Below are 19,181 nucleotides of genomic sequence, written 5' to 3' on the forward strand. Positions count from 1 at the left end.
AGCGTCTACCTTCGGCTCAGGTCATGATCCAGGGGTCCTGGGATTGAGCCTGCATCAGGCTCCCTGCTCAGCGGGGAGTCTGCTCCTCCCTCTCCCACCCCCCCTCCCCACTTGTGCTCTCTCACTCTGTCAAATAAATAAATAAAATTTTTAAAGAAAAAAGAATTGTAGGGGCGCCTGGGTGGCTCAGTCGTTAAGCGTCTGCCTTCGGCTCAGGTCATGATCCCAGGGTCCTGGGATCGAGCCCCACGTCTGGCTCCCTGCTCTGCGGGAAGCCTGCTTCTCCCTCTCCCGCTCCCCCTGCTTGTGTTCCCTCTCTCGCTATGTCTCTCTGTCAAATAAATAAATAAAATCTTTAAAAAAAAAAAAAAAAAAAGAATTGTATAGTAGTAATTTAAATGGGTGATTATATTCTAAAACCATTTTGTTTTTCAGGGTGCTAAAGGACATGACAAATATTTTATATGAAGTATTAGAAGATTAATATAATAAAATAACCTTATATGGGGTGCCTGGCTGGCTCAGTCAGTAGAGCATGCGACTCTTGATCTCAGGGTCATGAGTTCAAGCCCCAAGGGTGTAGTGCTTACTTAAAAAAAAAAAAAATCTTGGGCTGCCTGGGTGGCTCAGTCGTTAAGCATCTGCCTTTGGCTCAGGTCATGATCCCAGGGTCCTGGGATCGAGCCCTACATTGGGCTCTCCGCTTGGTGGGAAGCCTGCTTCTCCCTCCCCCACTCCCCCTGCTTGTGTTCCCTCTCTCGCTGTGTCTCTCTCTGTCAAATAAATAAAATCTTAAAAAAAAAAAAATCTTGTAATATTTTCTAAAAACAAATAAGTATGAATCATAAGCAAATGTAGTGTCCTTAAAATACTAAACCGCTATCCCACTTCTAGGAAAGGATCCCAAAGAAATAATCTAGAATATGGAAGAGCCACATATGAAAATATTCTGGAGAGCATAACAGAAAATAAAGAGCAAGATGAACAGGAGTGCCTGGCTGGCTCAGTCAGTAGAGCATGCGACTCTGGGATCTCAGGATTCATGAGTTTGAGCACAGAGGTTGCTTAAAAAAAAAAAAAGAGCAAGCTAAGTAAATATCCACTAATAAAGAGTGTATTATATTGCTGTTGGAATATTATTTGATGAAACAGAACTTAGCCACTACAAAGAATAAAGATAATGTAATAAAAAGACGTAATGGGAAAAAAAGGATATATAATTTGGTGTATACTCTAATTGTAATAGTATTTTAGAAGAATATATTTTAATACAACTTCATTTACGCATTAAAATGCCCTAGAGGAAAAAGTGATACTGTTCACACTACAGCGGTAAGATAATGAGTAGTTTATTTTTCTAAGTTTCTTTGGTCAAGATTTTCTATTTGCGTACTTTTTAAAAAAAATCCCCCCCGCCTCTATTTTGTTAAGTAATAGAGATGAACTGTGAACCTACTTCATCAGAAGCAGAGCGAAGACACTGGACAGCAGCCTGTTTTTTCATTTCTTCCAGAGTCAGATCTGAGCACTTTTTCTTACTCTTTCCCCATTTCTTGTAAGCTCCTTTTTCCCAGCCCAGGAAGATGTCATTCTCCTAAAATAAGATTAGACAGAGTTCAATGAACAAGACTAAGAAGCATGTTTCAAGCACTGTTATTTCCCACATGCTCACACATTCCCCTCCCAAGTACATTCACGTTAGTAAGTTCAGAGACCAGAGAACATGGTCAGTCTGAGCGCTGTGGAATAATCATTCGTTCGGTTGGTATCTATTACCCAGATTCTCATTATATTATTTATGATTTACTTATGATCTGAAGGAATATGGCCCACTGACATTCAGTAAGTGCTAATAAACTTCAGACAATTGTATGTAAATGCAAGTACATCATAAATTCCAAACTACATACACAATTAATTGTCTTCTCTTCTGTGCTTCTCACTCCTCGATAATGAGTATTTATATTACTATCAGATTTTAACATTTAACAGTTAAATGGTTCAATCCCTATTTCTTTACCTTGTAGTCTAAAAAACAATTTTATGTTGGCATGACAAGTTTATTTTTCTCCTTGGTTACATAGGCCCATAATAAAAATCTGAAGAAAATTTGAAAAGTGGGAAGAAAGCAAAATCATCCACGATCCAACCACCCAGTGAAAACTAGAATAATTTGGTCTGCTTCATTTGGTCTTTTCTGTATGGTTTAAAAATCACAGATTTGAATTCATGCTAGTCATAGAATATTGTATTTGACTTAACTTACTAAATTGTAAGCATCACCTCAACATTACCACAAATTCTTTGGCTATAGAATATTCTAAGATGTAAGTTTATAGCTATTTCACGAAACTGGGACTTTAAAGTAATATTTTTAATTGCTTTGCTACTTTGTTTTGCCTTTTAAAAACCCCTCCATTTGAAAATAAATAAATAAATAGACTTCCATTTGACAAATTACGATTAAAACCAGTGGACAGACATAAGAAAAAAAAGGATCAGAAAGACAAACAATGGAAAAATTTTAAAAATTACTTAGAAGATGATGTGGCCTACAGCAGACCCTCAGGACATGGTTATAAATATATAAATAAGAGGAGATAAAGAAGGAAAAGCATAATAAACACAAAAGATTTGAAAAGATCAAATCATACACCATCAACTGTGTGACCCAATTTTTACTTTGATCCAATACATAAAAATTACTTTTATGCCACCAGATAAGAGTGGGAGAACAGTCCCTCCCTCCACACCCATCATAATTAGCATACTTTTTCTTAATGTCTTAGGCATGTTTGCAGATCTCATGAACCCGAAAAACATATTTTCTGGCTGAGTGGTGTCAATTCCAATTTTCCAAGGGAAAATGTGCTTAATGGCCAAGTAAGTACTATCAGTATATTTCCATTTATCTGATGGGTTTGGCTGGACTACACCTGAAACCAGACATTCCTTATCAGTGGTATCTTCTGGTGATAGGGTTTGTCCTCTAACAGGAACAGTGGACAGAACCGTAACAACATTGACTCGAAGCTTCCAAAGGCAGAAAGAAATGTTGTAATTCTATTGTTCATAGCATATAAAACAAAGTAGAGAAGTTATCTGTGTATTAGTGGAAAACAGGACTCCTTTTTGTTTGCGCTGCTCAGACTGGCTCTTTCTCCTTCTTGAGATTATGAACACGTTTCCCTACTGAAGTTATGGCTCAGCAGAGGTCACCCACATTCAAGGGGCTGAATGAAGTTTTATTATGCAGACGGAAGGGACTTTCAAAACTCAGTTCACATGGACAGGTGCTCTTTATAGAGGCAGTCTGACAATACATATCACATCTTAAACATGGCCGTGTACTTTCAATCTAATAATTCTATTTCTGAGAATTTATCCTAACAAAATAATCACCACTCTGCTCACACATTTAGCTACTGTGTGTTGATAATAGTGCTGTCAATCAAGGCAAACATGCAGACACAATTTAAACGCCAAATAAGGCAGACTTGGTTAAATAAGTTATGCTTCATCCAGGCGATGAGATATTACAGCCATTAAGGAGATTATGAAGCCTATTTATTGACAAAGAAAGCTATCCACAGCATACACAAGAGAAATAGTCTATAATAAAAGTACAATCGCAGGGGCGCCTGGGTGGCTCAGTTGGTTAAGCGACTGCCTTCGGCTCAGGTCATGATCCTGGAGTCCCGGGATCGAGTCCCGCATCGGGCTCCCTGCTCGGCAGGGAGTCTGCTTCTCCCTCTGACCCTCCTCCCTCTCATGCTCTCTGTCTCTCATTCTCTCTCTCGCAAATAAATAAAATCTTTAAAAAATAAATAAATAAATAAAAGTACAATCGCATTTCGTGTGAATGTGTGCACATGAACTAAGAGGTCACTGAGGAGCTTACCTCTTGGTGAGCAGGAGAAGGAAACGAATCTTATTTTCTGATTTTTCTTACACTTAGGTCACACTCTTTAGTAGTCAAAAGTTGTTGGGGCGCCTGGGTGGCTCAGTCGTTAAGCGTCTGCCTTCGGGTCAGGTCATGATCCCAGGGTCCTGGGATCGAGCCCCTTAGCAGGGAGCCCGCTTCTCCCTCTTCCTCTGCCGCTCCCCCCAACTAGTGCTCTCTCCCTCTCTTGACAATAAATAAAATCTTTTAAAAATATAAACAAATAAATAAAATAAAACCTGTTCGTCGCCCCCAAATGAAACCCTGTACCGTTACCAGTTCCTTCCCATCACTACTTTGCTCTCTCCTGAGTCACTGGGGAACTACTCACCTGCTGTCTCTATGGATCTGCCTATTCTGGAAATTCCATATAAATGAAATGATCCAACAGACTTCCTTTTGTGTCTGGCTTCTAACCCTCAGTGCGAGGTCTTGAAGGCTCATCCTTCATACAGGTTGTGGGATGTATCCGTGCTCCATTCCCTTTTCTGACTGAGTAATATTCCACTGCATTTCATCTGTGCATGCATTCATTAATGGGCATTTGGATTGTTTTACCTGTTGGCTATTACGAACATTCACATACCAGTTTTTGTATGGACGTATATTTTCTGTTCTCCCGGTTATACACCTAGGAGTAGAGCTGCTGGATCACACAGCATCTCTGTGTTCAACCTTTTGAATAACTGTCAGACTATTTTCAAAGCAGCTATATTTCACCATCACACCAGCAATGTCTCAGGGCTCCACCTCCCCCACATCCTCACTGACACTCGTCATCTCCTGGGTTTTTATTTTAGCTATCCCGGCATGCACGAAGTGTGTCTCATCATGGTCTTCATCTCCCTAATGACTAACGACATGGAGCATCCTTTCATGTGCTTACTGTCATTTGTGCAGAGAAGATATACCAACGGCCTATTCAAATACTTGGCCCATTTTTAAATGATCTATTCTGAACACACGTCTCTCATTAAATACAGGATTTGAGAACATTTTCTCCAATTCCATAGGTTTTTTTCACTTTCTTGATGATGTCCTTTGAGGTGGAGAAGTTTTTCATTGTGATAAAGTCTCATTTATTGAGGTCTTTGGCTGCTTGTTTTTGGTGTCCCAAGAAATCACTGCCTCCTCCAAGTCATGAAGATTCACTCCTACATTTTCTTCCAAGAGCCTCATGGTTTAGCTCCTTTCATTTAGGTCTAGAGACCAGATGGAGTTCACATTTGCATGTGGTATGAAGTAGGAGTCCAACTTCCATTACAGGTGGTTACTCTGTTGTCACCGCACCTTTCGTTGAAAAGACCATTCTTTCCCCCGTGAACGGTCTTGTTAGACCATAAATACACAGGTTCACTCCTGACGCTCACTTCCATCTTCTATAGCGTATGTACACCGTATCAAGTGGTCTTGCTTACCGGAGCCTTGTAGTGAGTTTTGAAATTGAGAAGTGTGAGTCCTCTAACTTTTTTCTTCTTTTCAAGATTTTTTTTTTTTTTTTGGCTATTCTGAGTCCCTTTAGAGGTCTATATGGATTTTAGGATCATCTTGCCAATTTCGGCCCCATGGGCGGCAGGGACTCTGACAGGGCTGCGCTGGGTGCGCGTCAGTGTGCGGGGCGCTGCTTATTGACACGGAGTCTTCTGATTGTGAACACGGGAGGTCTTTCCATTTACGAGGTCTTCTTTCATTTCTCTCAGTGACGTTTTCAGTGTGCAAGTCTTGCACTTCTTTTGTTAGATTTATTCCTAAGTATTTCATCCTTTTTGATACTGTTGTAAATGGAATTTTCTTAATTTCATTCCTTACGATTTTCTATATACAAGATTGTGTCATCTGCGAACCACAGATAGTTGTAGTTCTTCCTTTCCAAGTTGGAGGTCTTTTCTTTTCCTTACCTAGCTGCCCTGTTCATGCTGATCTATAAGACGACACAGTGTCTTTCGTCTTTGAAAATGTCTTTTCACACAAACAGATACTGCCAAATACTGATATTAACCTGCAGGCATGTTAATTGCCTAGAAGACATTTATAAAATTCTGTGAGATTCTTCTCTTAATATTTGCCTTTTCACATGTCATTATAGTGCAGATTAGTCACCCCCAAGTAAAAGTTTGGTGGAAGCTTCTCAGCTGAACAGTTGTGAACAGATGTGAGGATACAGACGACTGCTCTGCACCGTGTCAAGTGGGAAACCACAGCTGGTCCTGCACTGTGACCCTGGACAAATCCCACCACCAAGCCGGGCCGGAGCGGGGAGCTTGCTTCTTGTTTTCACTTTGACAGAATGAAAACGTACAAAGCAGCTTGCCGTTATTTGTGAGTCAAACAATGTTAGCTGTTAGGATGGCTTTATAAATTTTGCAGATACATGCTGTTTTGCCTTGTAATTTTAGGTTGACTTCATTCAGAAACATTATCAAGTGTGTAGCTAAAGTTACATAACAGCGTAGTAGATACACTTTGTGCATTCTGGTTCTTCCACTTACTGTATTTGAGAGCTCCCTTTTTTTCTGGTTTCATGTACTGTGTGAATGTATTAGGACTTATTTAAACAATAGCTTCAAGCTAATAATCAGCTTTTAAAAGAACACAGTATAAAAAGATAGTTCAAGATATTTCTATTTTATTATGTTTTTAGTCCCCTATGCTACACTCATTACAAGTCCACTTAGGCACAAACATAAAATACTGGCCATGTGCCAAATATCTACTCGATAAACTCAGTAAAATCAAGGATGATTTCTCAAAGTCGTAATCTTAAAGACAGAAAATTACCAAGTACCAAAAGAAGATACAGCTAAAGAACATTCTCAGCATGAAAATCTATTACCAAGTACTTTTCCAGACACTACTGTGAGGTGACATAAGGCTAGAGTTTTGATTGACTCTCTCTTGCTGCCTTCTGTCAAAAAGGAAACACTAGGAACCGGAGGAAGAGAAAGAACACGCCATTCTGAAATTACAGCTGGGATAATGACGTCTGCCGTGAGCTGCTCGGCATCCACCCCTGCCTCCCACACCTTCCTGTTAACAGCACCCTGAAAAACCAAAATCATGAAGTGTCTGAATGGGTCTAGTACCACCCCCATCTTCAGGCCCTAACTGGCTTAATACAAATCTGCGTGTTTCATCCCTTTGGCCACAAAGATTGGCTGACACAGGCCTGGGACCAATCAGACCTGGGCACTTGAAAATGAGCAAAAATGGGGGGGGTACACACGCTCTGGCTGCCAGAACTGTGCTCATTTTCACTTGCCCCCCACGTCCCTGGGAGCTGGCTGCAAAACCAAGCTGCCAGAGGGAGGCAGGCAGCGAGGCAGGGCAGAAGTTCTAATGACACCGGGACAGCTCTGAACTGAACCAGGTTCGGGCCAGCAGCCTTACTTCTGGAAATTCAGTTATGGGAGACTTTCCCTACCCCACCTCCCTGTATGCCAATTTAGGCTAAATTTTTGGTTGCTTGTGAATAAAAGTTACAGCTAGAATTTGAGGAAGGGCCTAAGTAATGAATCCACTTCTCGCTGCTCAACAGAAGGGCGACTTGTCTCTAAAAAACAAACATTATTTCAGGTTAACTCCAGCTAGGTCCTCAGTCAACAATGACAATTCTTCACTGTCCTCCCTACACTCAGCTGCCTAACCAGTCTCCCCAGCAGCACATGCCATCCTGCAGTGCCAGGGGTCTAGAGAACTGGTCTGTCCCGGGGGCTGACGAGCAACCCCCGACACAGCACGTCAGGTTCGTTGGGATCGGTCTGCTCACTCTCCCAGTCTCACCCCCCACTCCCGCCCCTGCCCTGCTCGTCTCCGGCCTCACAACACAGGCCCTTCCTGTTTCCATGACCTCGCATGCACTCTCCCTTCCTCCTTCCTTCAACTGATCAACTGGTCTCTCCTCTGTCATTCCCACTGCCATCGTCCCCCATCCACAGTGCCCCCAGCTCTGCACAGCTAGTGTTTCACAGATCCCAAAACCAGCAGCTATCTCTGGAGAACCATCACTAGTCAGCCCTGTACTCCTGGTGCTTGTCACAGTGTCTGACACGTCATGGGCATCCACGTGGTGAGCGAAAGAGCAGACATGTGCATTTAAAAAATGCAATTATTTATATTAAAAAAATAATGCAATTACTTATATTCAAAACCTTTTCTCTATTCCATTTAAAGGTTCTACCCTTGGGCGCCTGGGTGGCTCAGTTGTTAAGCGTCTGCCTTCGGCTCAGGTCGTGATCCCAGGGTCCTGGGATCGAGCCCCGCATCGGGCTCCCTGCTCAGCGGGAAGCCTGCTTCTCCCTCTCCCACTCCCCCTGCTTGTGTTCCCTCTCTCGCTGTCTCTCTCTCTGTCAAATAAATAAATAAAATCTTTAAAAAAAAAGGTTCTCCCCCCGAAAAACCCACATTTTTATTATGGTGTCTTAGGGAGTCTGTGGACATGAATTTGTGTACCATCCACAGTGCTCACTCCTACTCTGACGGTACTGTCATGTTCCCTACGTGTAAGGTTTATTTAATCACGGTCTGCTGAGTAAACGTATGCTGAAATTCAGCATACGTGGTGAGACACCTGAGGAACCCAGGACGGGTCAGATTTTGTGGTAGTTACTGTGAAAGACAACCATAATCTTCCAGGGGAACACTGCAGATGCTAGCTTCCCCAGGTAGAGATACGCGCAACTAATGGTGGTAGACCGCAAGAGCATGTCACAAGTGGTTCCAGGAATAAACAAGCTGTGCCCAATGCAGAAGTCATCAGTCCCACTCAGCAGTCAGTACTGGGATATTCTTATTTAGCCTCCTGCAATACAAATAATGCAATAATGCAGCTATATTTCTAGAATGATGGACTCTGAGGTAGAAGATACAACTCAATTAGGAGATCTACAAGAAACTGTAACAAAGCTACACTAATCAAAACAGAGTGGTACTAGCAGAAAGACAGATATTAGACCAAAGAAATAGAACAGAGAGACCAGAAATAGACCCTCGTGCACGTGGTCAAATGATTTTCAACAACAGTGCCACGACCACTCAATGGGAAAAGGACAGTCTTTTCAAGAAATGGTGCTGGGAAGACTGGACATCTCCTGCAAAAGAATGACACTGGATCCGTACCTCACACCATATACAAAATTTAACCAGAAGTGGATCAAAGGTGTATATGTAAGAGCTAAATCTATAAATCTCTGGGAAGAAACAGGGTAAAGCTTCATGACATTAGTTTTGGCAGTGATCTCTTGGACAGGACACCAAAGGCACAGGCAACAAAAGAAAAAAACAGACAAATTGGACTTAATGAAAATTTTTAAATTTTGTACGTTAAAGGCACTCTGTATCTACAGAGTGAAAAGACAGCCCACAGGATGGGAGAAAATATTTCCAACCTTGTCTCCAATGGGGGGATTAACACTAAAACATATGGAGAACTCCCAACATTCAACGACAGCAAGAAACAGCTCGATTAAAAAATGGGCAAAGGACATGAACAGATGGTCTTCCACAGAAGACACCCAGATGGCCCGTGAGCACAGGAAAAGATGTTCAGCAATTACTGATCATCAGGGAGAATGCAAATCAAACCACAATGAGATACCTACCACCTCACACCCATCAGGATGGCTACTATCAAAAAACTAGAAAATAACGAAAGTGTGAGTCATTTTTACAGAGAAATTGGACCCCTGTGCACTGTTGGTGGGAATGCAAAATGGTGTAGCTGCTGGAGGTTCCTCAAAAAATTTAAAACAGAAGGGCGCCTGGGTGGCTCAGTCGGTTAAGCATCTGCCTTCGGCTCAGGTCATGATCTCATGTCGGGCTCCCTGCTCAGCAGGAGAGTCTGCTTCATCCTTTCCCTCTGCCCCTACCCCCTCTCGTGCTCTCATTCTCTCTCTCAAATAAATAAAATTAAAAAAAAAATTTTTTTTTTAAATAGAATTACCATATTCCACTTCTGAGTACATACCCCCCCGCAAATTGAAAGCAGGGTCTCAAAGAAATACTGTTTCATATTCATGGCAGTGTCATTCACAACAGCTATGACATGGAAGAAACCCAAGTGTCTACTGACAGATGGATACGCAAAATGTGGCATTTTCCTACAATGGAATATTATATAGCCTTTAAAAAGGAGGAAATTCTGGGTGCCTGGGTGGCTCAGTCATTAAGCGTCTGCCTTCGGCTCAGGTCATGATCCCAGGGTCCTGGGATCGAGTCCCACATCGGGCTCCCTGCTCTGCGGGAAGCCTGCTTCTCCCTCTCCCACTCCCCCTACTTGTGTTCCTGCTGTCGCTATGTCTCTCTCTGTCAAAAAAATAAATAAAATCTTTAAAAAAAAAAAAAAAGGAAATTCTGACACATGCTACAACATGAATGATGTCTTTCAGTACGTAAACAAACTGTAATTTATCCAGATGATGGATTATTCAGTGTCACAAAGCAATGAGCTATCCAGCCACAAAAAGACCAGGAGGAAACTTAAATGCCTATTAGTTGGTGAAAGAAGCCAATCTGAAAAGGTCATATGCTGTGTGACCCCAATTCTATGACATTCCGGAATAGGCGAAACTATGGAGGCAGTAAAGAGACCAAAGGCTGCCAGGGATTGGGGGACAGAGGGATGAACAGGTGGAGCACGGAGGGTGTTTGGGGTAGGGAAACTACTCTGTAAGATACTGTGATGTTGGATACATGGCATTTACTCTGCATCTGTCCAAATCCAGAGACTGTTCAACACAGACCGTGAAACCTAACGTGAGCTATGGCCTTCGGGTGATAATGTGTCCGTGCAGGTTCACTAACAAAGGTACTCGTGGGTGGGGGGTCGGTAACGGGAGAGGCTCTGCACGTGTGGAGCAGGGCGTAGGGAGGAAATCTCTTCTTCTCAATTTTACTGGGAACCAAAATGTCACTGGCAGCAGACCAACTCACCTGCCCGCACTAACCAGAAAAGCCAGAAAAAATGCAAAACCAAAGCAAGAAAGAACACCTGGGCTGAAACATTAAGAGCCTGTCGAAGCATGAGGCCTTGAGAAGACAAGGAGGGGGACCCGTCCTAGGCAAGGGCAGCTGGTGGCACAGGGGACGGACATCTGAGCCTGTTCTCCCCTCTGGGAATGTACCCGTTCCAGGCACAGGACAGGAGGTAGAGAAAAAGGTGGCCCTTTAAGAGACAGAGAAACCAGTGGGGGGCGGGGGGGGCGGCCTCTCAGGCCTGGACAGAACACACTAGTGAGGCAGGTGCCAGCAGCCCAGAGGAAGGGAGTGGAAAACAGGCCACACTGCCGGGTTCCTCTCTGGGCACTTGGAGCATGGTGAAGCTGCAGGGTACCCGGGGCTTCCGTGCTGATGGTCATGTGTTAATTGTCTATCTGGCTGTCATTACATAGATATGACCTTCGTGACTATTCACCCATTACTACCCTAATTGGTATAAATTCTAGGCCTCAATAAAAAGCATAAGGAAAAAACCCCTCTTGTATTTTTGTGCAGAATCCATGGTTGCTCCCTATCTGGAACAGTTAGTGAACCTCTGGAAGCTAAAACAATCTGACATCCTAAGAACACCTAAAGCAATCACACAGATTGAGGGACGACCACGAAAGGACCATCTCGGAGGAGGTGTGCAAAGAGAAAACTCCTGGGAAGAAACAAGGAGAACAAAATCATGACGAGTAGGTAACACTGCAAATGGTTTATTCGTCTGAAACACAAATCTCAGAATGTAGTACAACCAGGAAAGATTTCCCCAAACTGAAAAGCATTTTAGAAGAAAATCCTACTTTGTATGCAGGTACTTTGAGAGGATTTTTTTTTTTTTAAAGTAGGCTGCAAGCCCAGTGCAGAGCCCAATGAGCTTGAACTCACAACCCTGAGATCAAGACCTGAGGTGAATCAAGAGCTGGACACTTAACTGACTGTGCCACCCAGGAGCCCGGAGGACGGCTTTTTGACAGCTCAGCACCCTAATCACTCCAGACTACCTCTGGGGCACCATCTTCTCCAATTCTTAGTCCTTATGGTGCCAGGTGCTTGTAGCCCAGCCAAAGTCCCCTCGTCCTAGTAGTTGGGTCAGGAATCGCGCCATGACCAAGCTGTCCTACCAGGAGGGGCTGCGGTGGAGGGGGCTGGGTGGTGGGGGAGGCAGGGGTATGCTTGAGAATACAGGCAATAGATAAGGCAAGCTTCATGGGGGGGGCACAGATTCTATGGAAGGCCCTGGGTCAGGCTGCCACTGAGGCCAGCCCTAGCCTCTGGACATTTCAAGTTTTTAGTTTTTATTTTTATTTTTTTAAGATTTTAAGTAATCTCTACATCCAACATGGGGCCCAAACCTACAACCCTGAGATCAAAAGTCGCAGGCCCCACGGACTAAGCTAGCTGGGCGCCCCTGGACATTTGAAGTTTTTAAATCCATAAAGGCTCCCAATTGACTAGCTGTGTGATCCTGGGCGAGTAGCTCTGCCACCACGTCTAAGTGCCTCCACCTGCGGGGCTGAGAGCACAGGGCCAACGGTGAGGTAGAGGGCAGGGAGAGTGAGCGCGCGGACTCGCGGCTGGCTCACTGTACACAGGGTGCGTGTGCTTGTCTTTACTACCACTTCTGTGTGAGCAAGACCGAGCGCGGCTCTCTGTCATCATCACACGCCCCTGACACAGATTTCATTATGCTGAGAACATTAATATATAAAGACACAAAAAATGTTTTAATAAACTCTTGGATGATAGTTTTAATTTACTAATTATAGAAGAAAGAAAATTAAGAAGGTGTGGGGTTCCAAGAATGGGGTAGTGAAAGAAAGGCAGTCGTCTCTTCCTAAAATAACTCTTCCTACTCATGAAAGATTATGGGGAATCTGCTGCTGACCAGCAACCCAGCACAACCCTGAGGCAAGAAAAGTAAACTCCCACCTTTCAATTACAGTTTTACCGTAAGCTTCCCTTTTAGCCAATTTTAAGTAAGACAATAAAATATTTTTGAGGGGCAACTGTGTGGCTCAGTCGCCTAGACGTCTAACTCTGGATTTCAGCTCAGGTCCTGATCTAAGGGTCATGGGTTTAAGCCTGCATTGGGCTCCGCACTGGGCGTGGAGCCTACTTATATATACATATATATATATATATATATATATATATTTTTTTTTTTTAAAGAATTCTTTTAATTTATTCATTTGAGACAGAGAGATAGAGAGAGAGAGAGAGAGAGTAGGAGCAGTGAGGAGGGGCAGAGGAAGAGGGAGAAGCAGACTCCCTGCTCAGGACCTGGAGATCACGACCTGAGCCGAAGACAGACGCTTAACCATCTGAACCACTCAGGCGCCCCTTATATTTATATGTTATATATATATTTCTTTATATTTATATTACATTATATATTTGTATTTATATTATATATAATATATATATGTATTTTAAACAACTTAACTCAAATCTATTTTAACAGTTAGAGACTTTATGCTCTGCGTTCCCGGCAATGCGTGCTGCCATGGGACTCACTTTTACTTTGCAGGGACTCAACTCCTAATTCAAATGTGAACTAACATGCATGAATTTTTCCCCACCTCTATAAACCCCGAGTACATTAAAAAACATTAAACCAATTCCACCTAGTTTCTAAAGTTTGCCTTTACAACAAAGTGTTGTTATTCATCCAATAATTATTTGTTATATCTGAAAACAAACAGAAACAACAAAGCTCTCTAATGATAAACACTGGGCACATGATTTGGGTCTGACAGACACGAGTTTACATCCTGACTCCTTACTGTGTGGCCTCAGGCAGCTCACCGAACCTCCTCGGAATGTCCACTTCCACACGAGTGGAGACAGAATACTCCTCACCCTCAAGGTACGGAAGGAAGGCTGAGACAGGCCCTTCGGCACGCGGCTGCCGCTGCCCTGGGCCTGCTGTGGTGCTCTCCACGTGACGGGGCCGCGGATCTTTAAAGGAGAAAGGCATTACACTAGACTGCCAACCAGCAGATGCAGAGGGACAACAGAGCTAGAGCAGTCACCGGGTACAGGTGATCCGGGCGGAGTCACCTAGGCCCAGCAGAAGTGCCAGTCTCCCGCACAGGTCACAGGTCACCCGGTGAAGAGCGCTCAGCTTCGCACTGGAGAAACGCGGCAGACGTCGGCCAAGCCAGCGCTGCCACCAGGAAGCCGACCGACGTCATGTGCGTTTGCTGAGGTGCAGGGAGAAGAAGGGGACTCCACTGCTCATGCAACGTCACTGCCATCAACACAGAGGCTGATGCTAAACAGGAGCAAACATCAGACGAACCCGAAGGTAAAGGATGTGCCGCAAAACAGCAGGTCGGTAATCTTCAAAAATGTCAACGTCGTGAGCCACAGAAGAAAGACACGGAACTATTCCTGATTAAAGGACCCAGGAGGAGCACCCATTGAAGTCAGTGCGTGGTCTCCAGCTGGATCCCGGACGAGGGGAACGCTGTAATGCAGGACATTATTGGGACAATGGATAAAAAGGGAACACTGACATATATTACATACCAACGGGTTGGTGTTAATTTTCCTGAATTTTATAACTCTCATGGCTATCTAAGAGAAAGTCCAATCTTAAGAAACATATGCTGATTTAATCAGGGTAAGTATCAAAATGAGGGGAGAAATAAAGCAAAAGCAGGAAAATATGAGCAACAGGTGACTGAGTAAAGAGTACACAAGAGGGGCACCTGGGTGGCTCAGTCGTTAAGCATCTGCCTTTGGCTCAGGTCGTGATCCCGGGGTCCTGGGATCGAGCCCCGCATCCCACTCCCTGCTCAGCGGGAAGCCTGCTTCTCCCTCTCCCACTCCCCCTGCTTGTGTTCCCTCTCTCACTGTCTCTCTCTCTGTCAAATAAATACATAAAATCTTTGAAAAAAAAAAAACAAACCCAAACGAAAAACAAAACAAAAAAATACTTCATTGGGTTTTAAAAAAGAGTACACAAGAGTTCCTCATCCTGTGTTGTCATTCTGACGTTTTTTGAAATTATTTCAGAAGAAGTCAAAAATGTTTGGGGCGCCTGGGTAGCTCAGTCGTTGAGCGTCTGCCTTCGGCTCAGGTCATGGTCCCAGGGTCCTGGGATCGAGCCCCGCATCCGGCTCCCTGCTCAGCAGGAAGCCTGCTTCTCTTTCCCACTCCCTCTGCTGGTGTTCCCGCTCTCGTTGTCTCTCTCTCTCTGTCAAATAAATAAAGAAAATCTAAAAAAAAAAAAAGAAAAGAAAAAGAAGTAAAAAATGTTTAAGAAGAGGAGTATCTGGGGGCGCCTGGTGGGGCTCAGTCGGTGAAGCGTCCGCCTTCGGCTCAGGTCATGATCTCAGGGCCCAGGGATCGCCCTGAACTGGGCTCTCTGCTCAGCAGGAAGCCTGCTTCTCCCTCTCCCTCTACCCCACTCCCTGCTCGTGCCTTCTCTCTCCCTCTCAAGTAAATAAAATCTTAAAAAAAAAAAAAAGATGATGAATATCTGATTTCTGTGCTCAAAGACATTATGATCTACTGGGAAAGATAATATTTTCTAATAGCTGCGAAGAAGAGCTCTCCACTAGAAACATCAAGTATGGAAGCAGACGACGCGGGTCCTTGGGGAAGCAGCAGAGGACTCGCAGGGTGCAGCCACGGGGGCCCTGCAGGGCAGGTCAGAACCGGGGTTCATACCTACATCTGAAAGTGACAGGTAGCGAGCTCCTGAGGAGCTGCGAGTGCCCTTACCGGAGCATGGTAATCACAAGCAAAAGAAGAAAGGAAGGAAGGAAAGAGAGAAGAATCTGTGGACACAAAGTGACTGTGGAGCATCCCTAGCATCCACACGTCAGAGGTGCTGCTCTCCAGGGCCGCGTGGGACCCCGGTGATGCCACAGCTGCATTTACAGCCCTGCTCAAAGCAGAGGCCTGCGCTCCACTCTGCTGGGTGTCCCGCCTCCCGGGACCACGGCGGGTCAGCCTTTCTTCCTACCCAATCACCCTGGGCAGCTGAGACCAAGGTCTTGTGCAGAATCTGTTTCTTAGAACTCAGGAGCTCTTCATGGGTTTGTTTTCACCAAGATTAGGAAAAATGAGGGATTAAACGTGGCAGATAAGGCTCGTAGCTGCAGCAATAGCCTTAAAACTGGCCATCTGCAAGTCAAGATTAGACTATTCACGGACGGAGGGTGAGAAGAGACTCAAGGAAACAGCCCCCCCCCCCAAACTGGAGTCGTCTGGCCTCCAGATGGGGAGGTAGGCCACCACAATCTGACCCAAGGATCAAGAACCACAACTGGCCAGCGTCTGAATCACAGAAGGTGGACAAGGCCCTCCATTCCCCTACCCCCTGCTAGGGAGACTGCCCTCGGCTCTGAGCCCAAACTCTCCTCTGGGCGTACAGTGAGCACAGCCTCTCCTGGAGTCATGGGAAAGTAACATCAGGGCCAACTGACCTCCTAGGCCACCTCTACTAAAACAAGTATTGTTTTCAATTTGACCTTCCCCATCGGCACGGGACTTGGCACTGGGCTGAGGGGAAGAGTATTTTAGGAGCCTTTATTTCCCTTTCGACTCCCCTTGCAACTCCAGACAAGTTCTGTTTTCGCTAACCTTTATCTGTCCTGCCTCCTAAAGATGAAGCAGCACTCTGGAAGGAGGATCAAGCTGGGCACTTGGACATGGAGAGCTGCCTTGCCCCTGATCCCCAGGCCCTCCCAAGAAAGAAAGCAGAGGAATCGCAAACACGTCTCATCAGAGAGGTGTCAACTAGAACCCGAATAGTAGGCCTTGTGTTTCGTTCCCTTCTCAATGCCCTAGAGCATGCAGTACATAAATACTTTGTGTGAATAAACTTATTGGTGTTGATAAAATATTCTAGGCAGATACTGTTAACACAAAATCCTAAGAGTACACGATTTTTGAGTTAAGAGACGTATCTTCCTCATTCCTGGAAATAAAAATTCTGATGTTTGTAGATTAAACATTTTATTTGCCCTTAAAAACATATATATATATATATATATATATATATATATATATATATATATTACATTTATTGGGAAGATGATAGAAAATAGCAGAGCCTTAGTAAAGAAATTATACAAAATTGTGATTACCAACATGATTATTAGGTTATATCTCAACCCCCTGAAAATGCTAACCTAATTCTCAGCAGCCAAGGCAGCAAGCAACTGGAAGCAGGGGAAATACAGCCGTGTCCAGGTGGAAAGGATAAGGAACACCAGCAGTAAGAAGACACACTCTATATAGCTGATGAGTGAGGAACGTTAAACACAGCGGTGAAATGCCGTATTTATAGTACTTGGAGGCTTTTCTGTGGTTTGGAAGCCACTCTGCTCTATCAGTGAAACTTTATTCCTGCTTTCAGTGTTAGTAACAATGGTTTAGAACAACAACAACAAAAGCAGCCACAGAACACTCGGTTTAATGTGAACTCTGCACACAGAAGGCACCCAGAGCCCATGTGGTCACTGGTGACAACTGTGCCACCCTTCGGGAGGCCTCGCTTCCAGGAGCAACTCTGGGAGGGTGGGACTAGAACTGGGTTTTGTTTTGTTTTTCTCTCTCAAGAACCTAGATGTGCTTACTTTCTCAGATAAAATCTGTAATGGCCAGCCGACAGGGTGACCTACAATGACTTACAGCAATGTTACGTGCTTCACCCAGCTTCTAAGTCCACTGGTTGGTAACACACACTTTGGTTAACCAGCAATTTAACATGAAAATGAAGTACTCAACCCTGGAATGTTAAAAAGTATCACAGACCCCAGGATTACAAGGCCCGGTGGTCACGTGTGAGGCTCCTAACCGGCAGAGAGCAGCGCTGCTCCAAGGCGGCGGGTCACCACCCTCCCTGCCCGAGACCAGATCTGAGCTAGGGCGCGGTCCACATGGAGAAAGTCTCCTGACAGAGAAAGCAGCTGAACCAACCGCTGTGCCGGGACAGCTCTCTCAACGCCGCCCAACAGGTTAGGAGTCTGTGGCCTGATGGGCCGACAAGCCCGTCCTGGAGCGTAAGAGCGCTCTAGAAGAGAAATGCAAACGTGCGGACACAACCAGGAATTGTCACAAAACATGACAAGAGGGAAGTACCTGTTCCTGCAGGTCGTAGTCGTAGCTGTCGTGCAGCAGAAGACTGAGGACGTAGCGGGTATAAATCATGGCATCGATGCCACATTTCTCCAGCTCCTGCCCCAGCCAGGTCTGCACTGGGCCCAGAGCATGAAGGAGAGACATTTCAGAAACAGATACGGGGCCTGGATAAGAGCTTGAGGAGCTTTCAGATGGTAAACCATCCACAACAACTGTACAGATAGGGCGCATGAATTTAGGTTGCTGACATCCTTAAAATGTGAAGCATTTTCTGCAGTTGATGTTCTGTTGGTATCTGGAGGGGATTTTCACTCCAGTAAAAAGGAGAGATGCTTGACATCTAGGATAAGCATCTATTTTTGCTGGCAGTCAGCCATTAGAACAGAATTTCCCTCTTCAGGCATGACCAATGAATCAACATCCTGACAGCAATACACATGTAGATGTGATTTTCTACTTTACTTTCATTGAGGCCAAATGGAAGTCTCCGGCAGAACCTACAAAAGTGAGAGAGAAAAAAAGGTATGATAAATTACTGATCTTTTGGAAAAAAATCCAAATGAACTTTATTGAAATTTGGTGTCTTAGAACACGATTTCTTTTTGCTGTAATGTTTGACATTTTAAAACAAGTGACATTTCAAAATTTTAAGCTTAATATCATTTAAGAGGAAAACTCTCAAATTTACATTGCTGTGCTTGTGCTCAATCATAACAATGTTTATTTTGCTGTCTCAAGAGACTGGGCTAATAAAATTTTGTTCATCGGTAATGCTGAAAGAATCTGTGTGGTAACAAATCACTAGTTCAATTTTTTAGTGTAATAGACACAAGCAGCTAAATAGTAATTTCATTTAAACAATGGTTAAAAAGTAGTCTTTTAAATTGAAGGTTTCGTAAAGGTAATCATCTCGTATGGCTAAAAGATTTGCACGGCTGCTCGCTAATTATTTCATAAAAGTTAAGGTAAAACATGGATTTGGCTCATAGCCACACCAGGCTAGATGGTTAAACCTGCTTTATTCTACTATACCTCGGTTGACAGTTTGCCTACTTGTGTGAAAGAAGCCATGCTCTTAATAGCTTTCCCTTAAGTTAAGCTACTTTCAACATGTCAAACTAATCTAATGGCCTTATTAAATCACTCATGCCACCAGAAGATG

General features: G+C 44.1%; 1 protein-coding gene across 7 annotated transcripts in view; it reads right to left on the bottom strand.

Annotated features, from left to right (window-relative positions):
* KIAA0232 (KIAA0232 ortholog) overlaps positions 1-19,181 on the bottom strand; it is a 90,719-nt gene that overhangs the window by 36,855 nt on the left and 34,683 nt on the right. For all 7 annotated transcript variants that reach the window (XM_078068353.1, XM_078068352.1, XM_078068355.1 and 4 more), the window contains 2 exons: positions 18,020-18,516; positions 1,457-1,594 (listed from right to left, as the gene is read on the bottom strand). In XM_078068353.1, the coding sequence (XP_077924479.1) occupies positions 1,457-1,594; positions 18,020-18,250 (369 nt within the window). In that variant the 5' untranslated portion in view covers positions 18,251-18,516. The remainder of the gene's footprint in view (positions 1-1,456; positions 1,595-18,019; positions 18,517-19,181) is intronic.

The sequence above is a fragment of the Halichoerus grypus genome, chromosome 3 (assembly GCF_964656455.1).
Source record: "Halichoerus grypus chromosome 3, mHalGry1.hap1.1, whole genome shotgun sequence".
NCBI lineage: Eukaryota > Metazoa > Chordata > Mammalia > Carnivora > Phocidae > Halichoerus > Halichoerus grypus.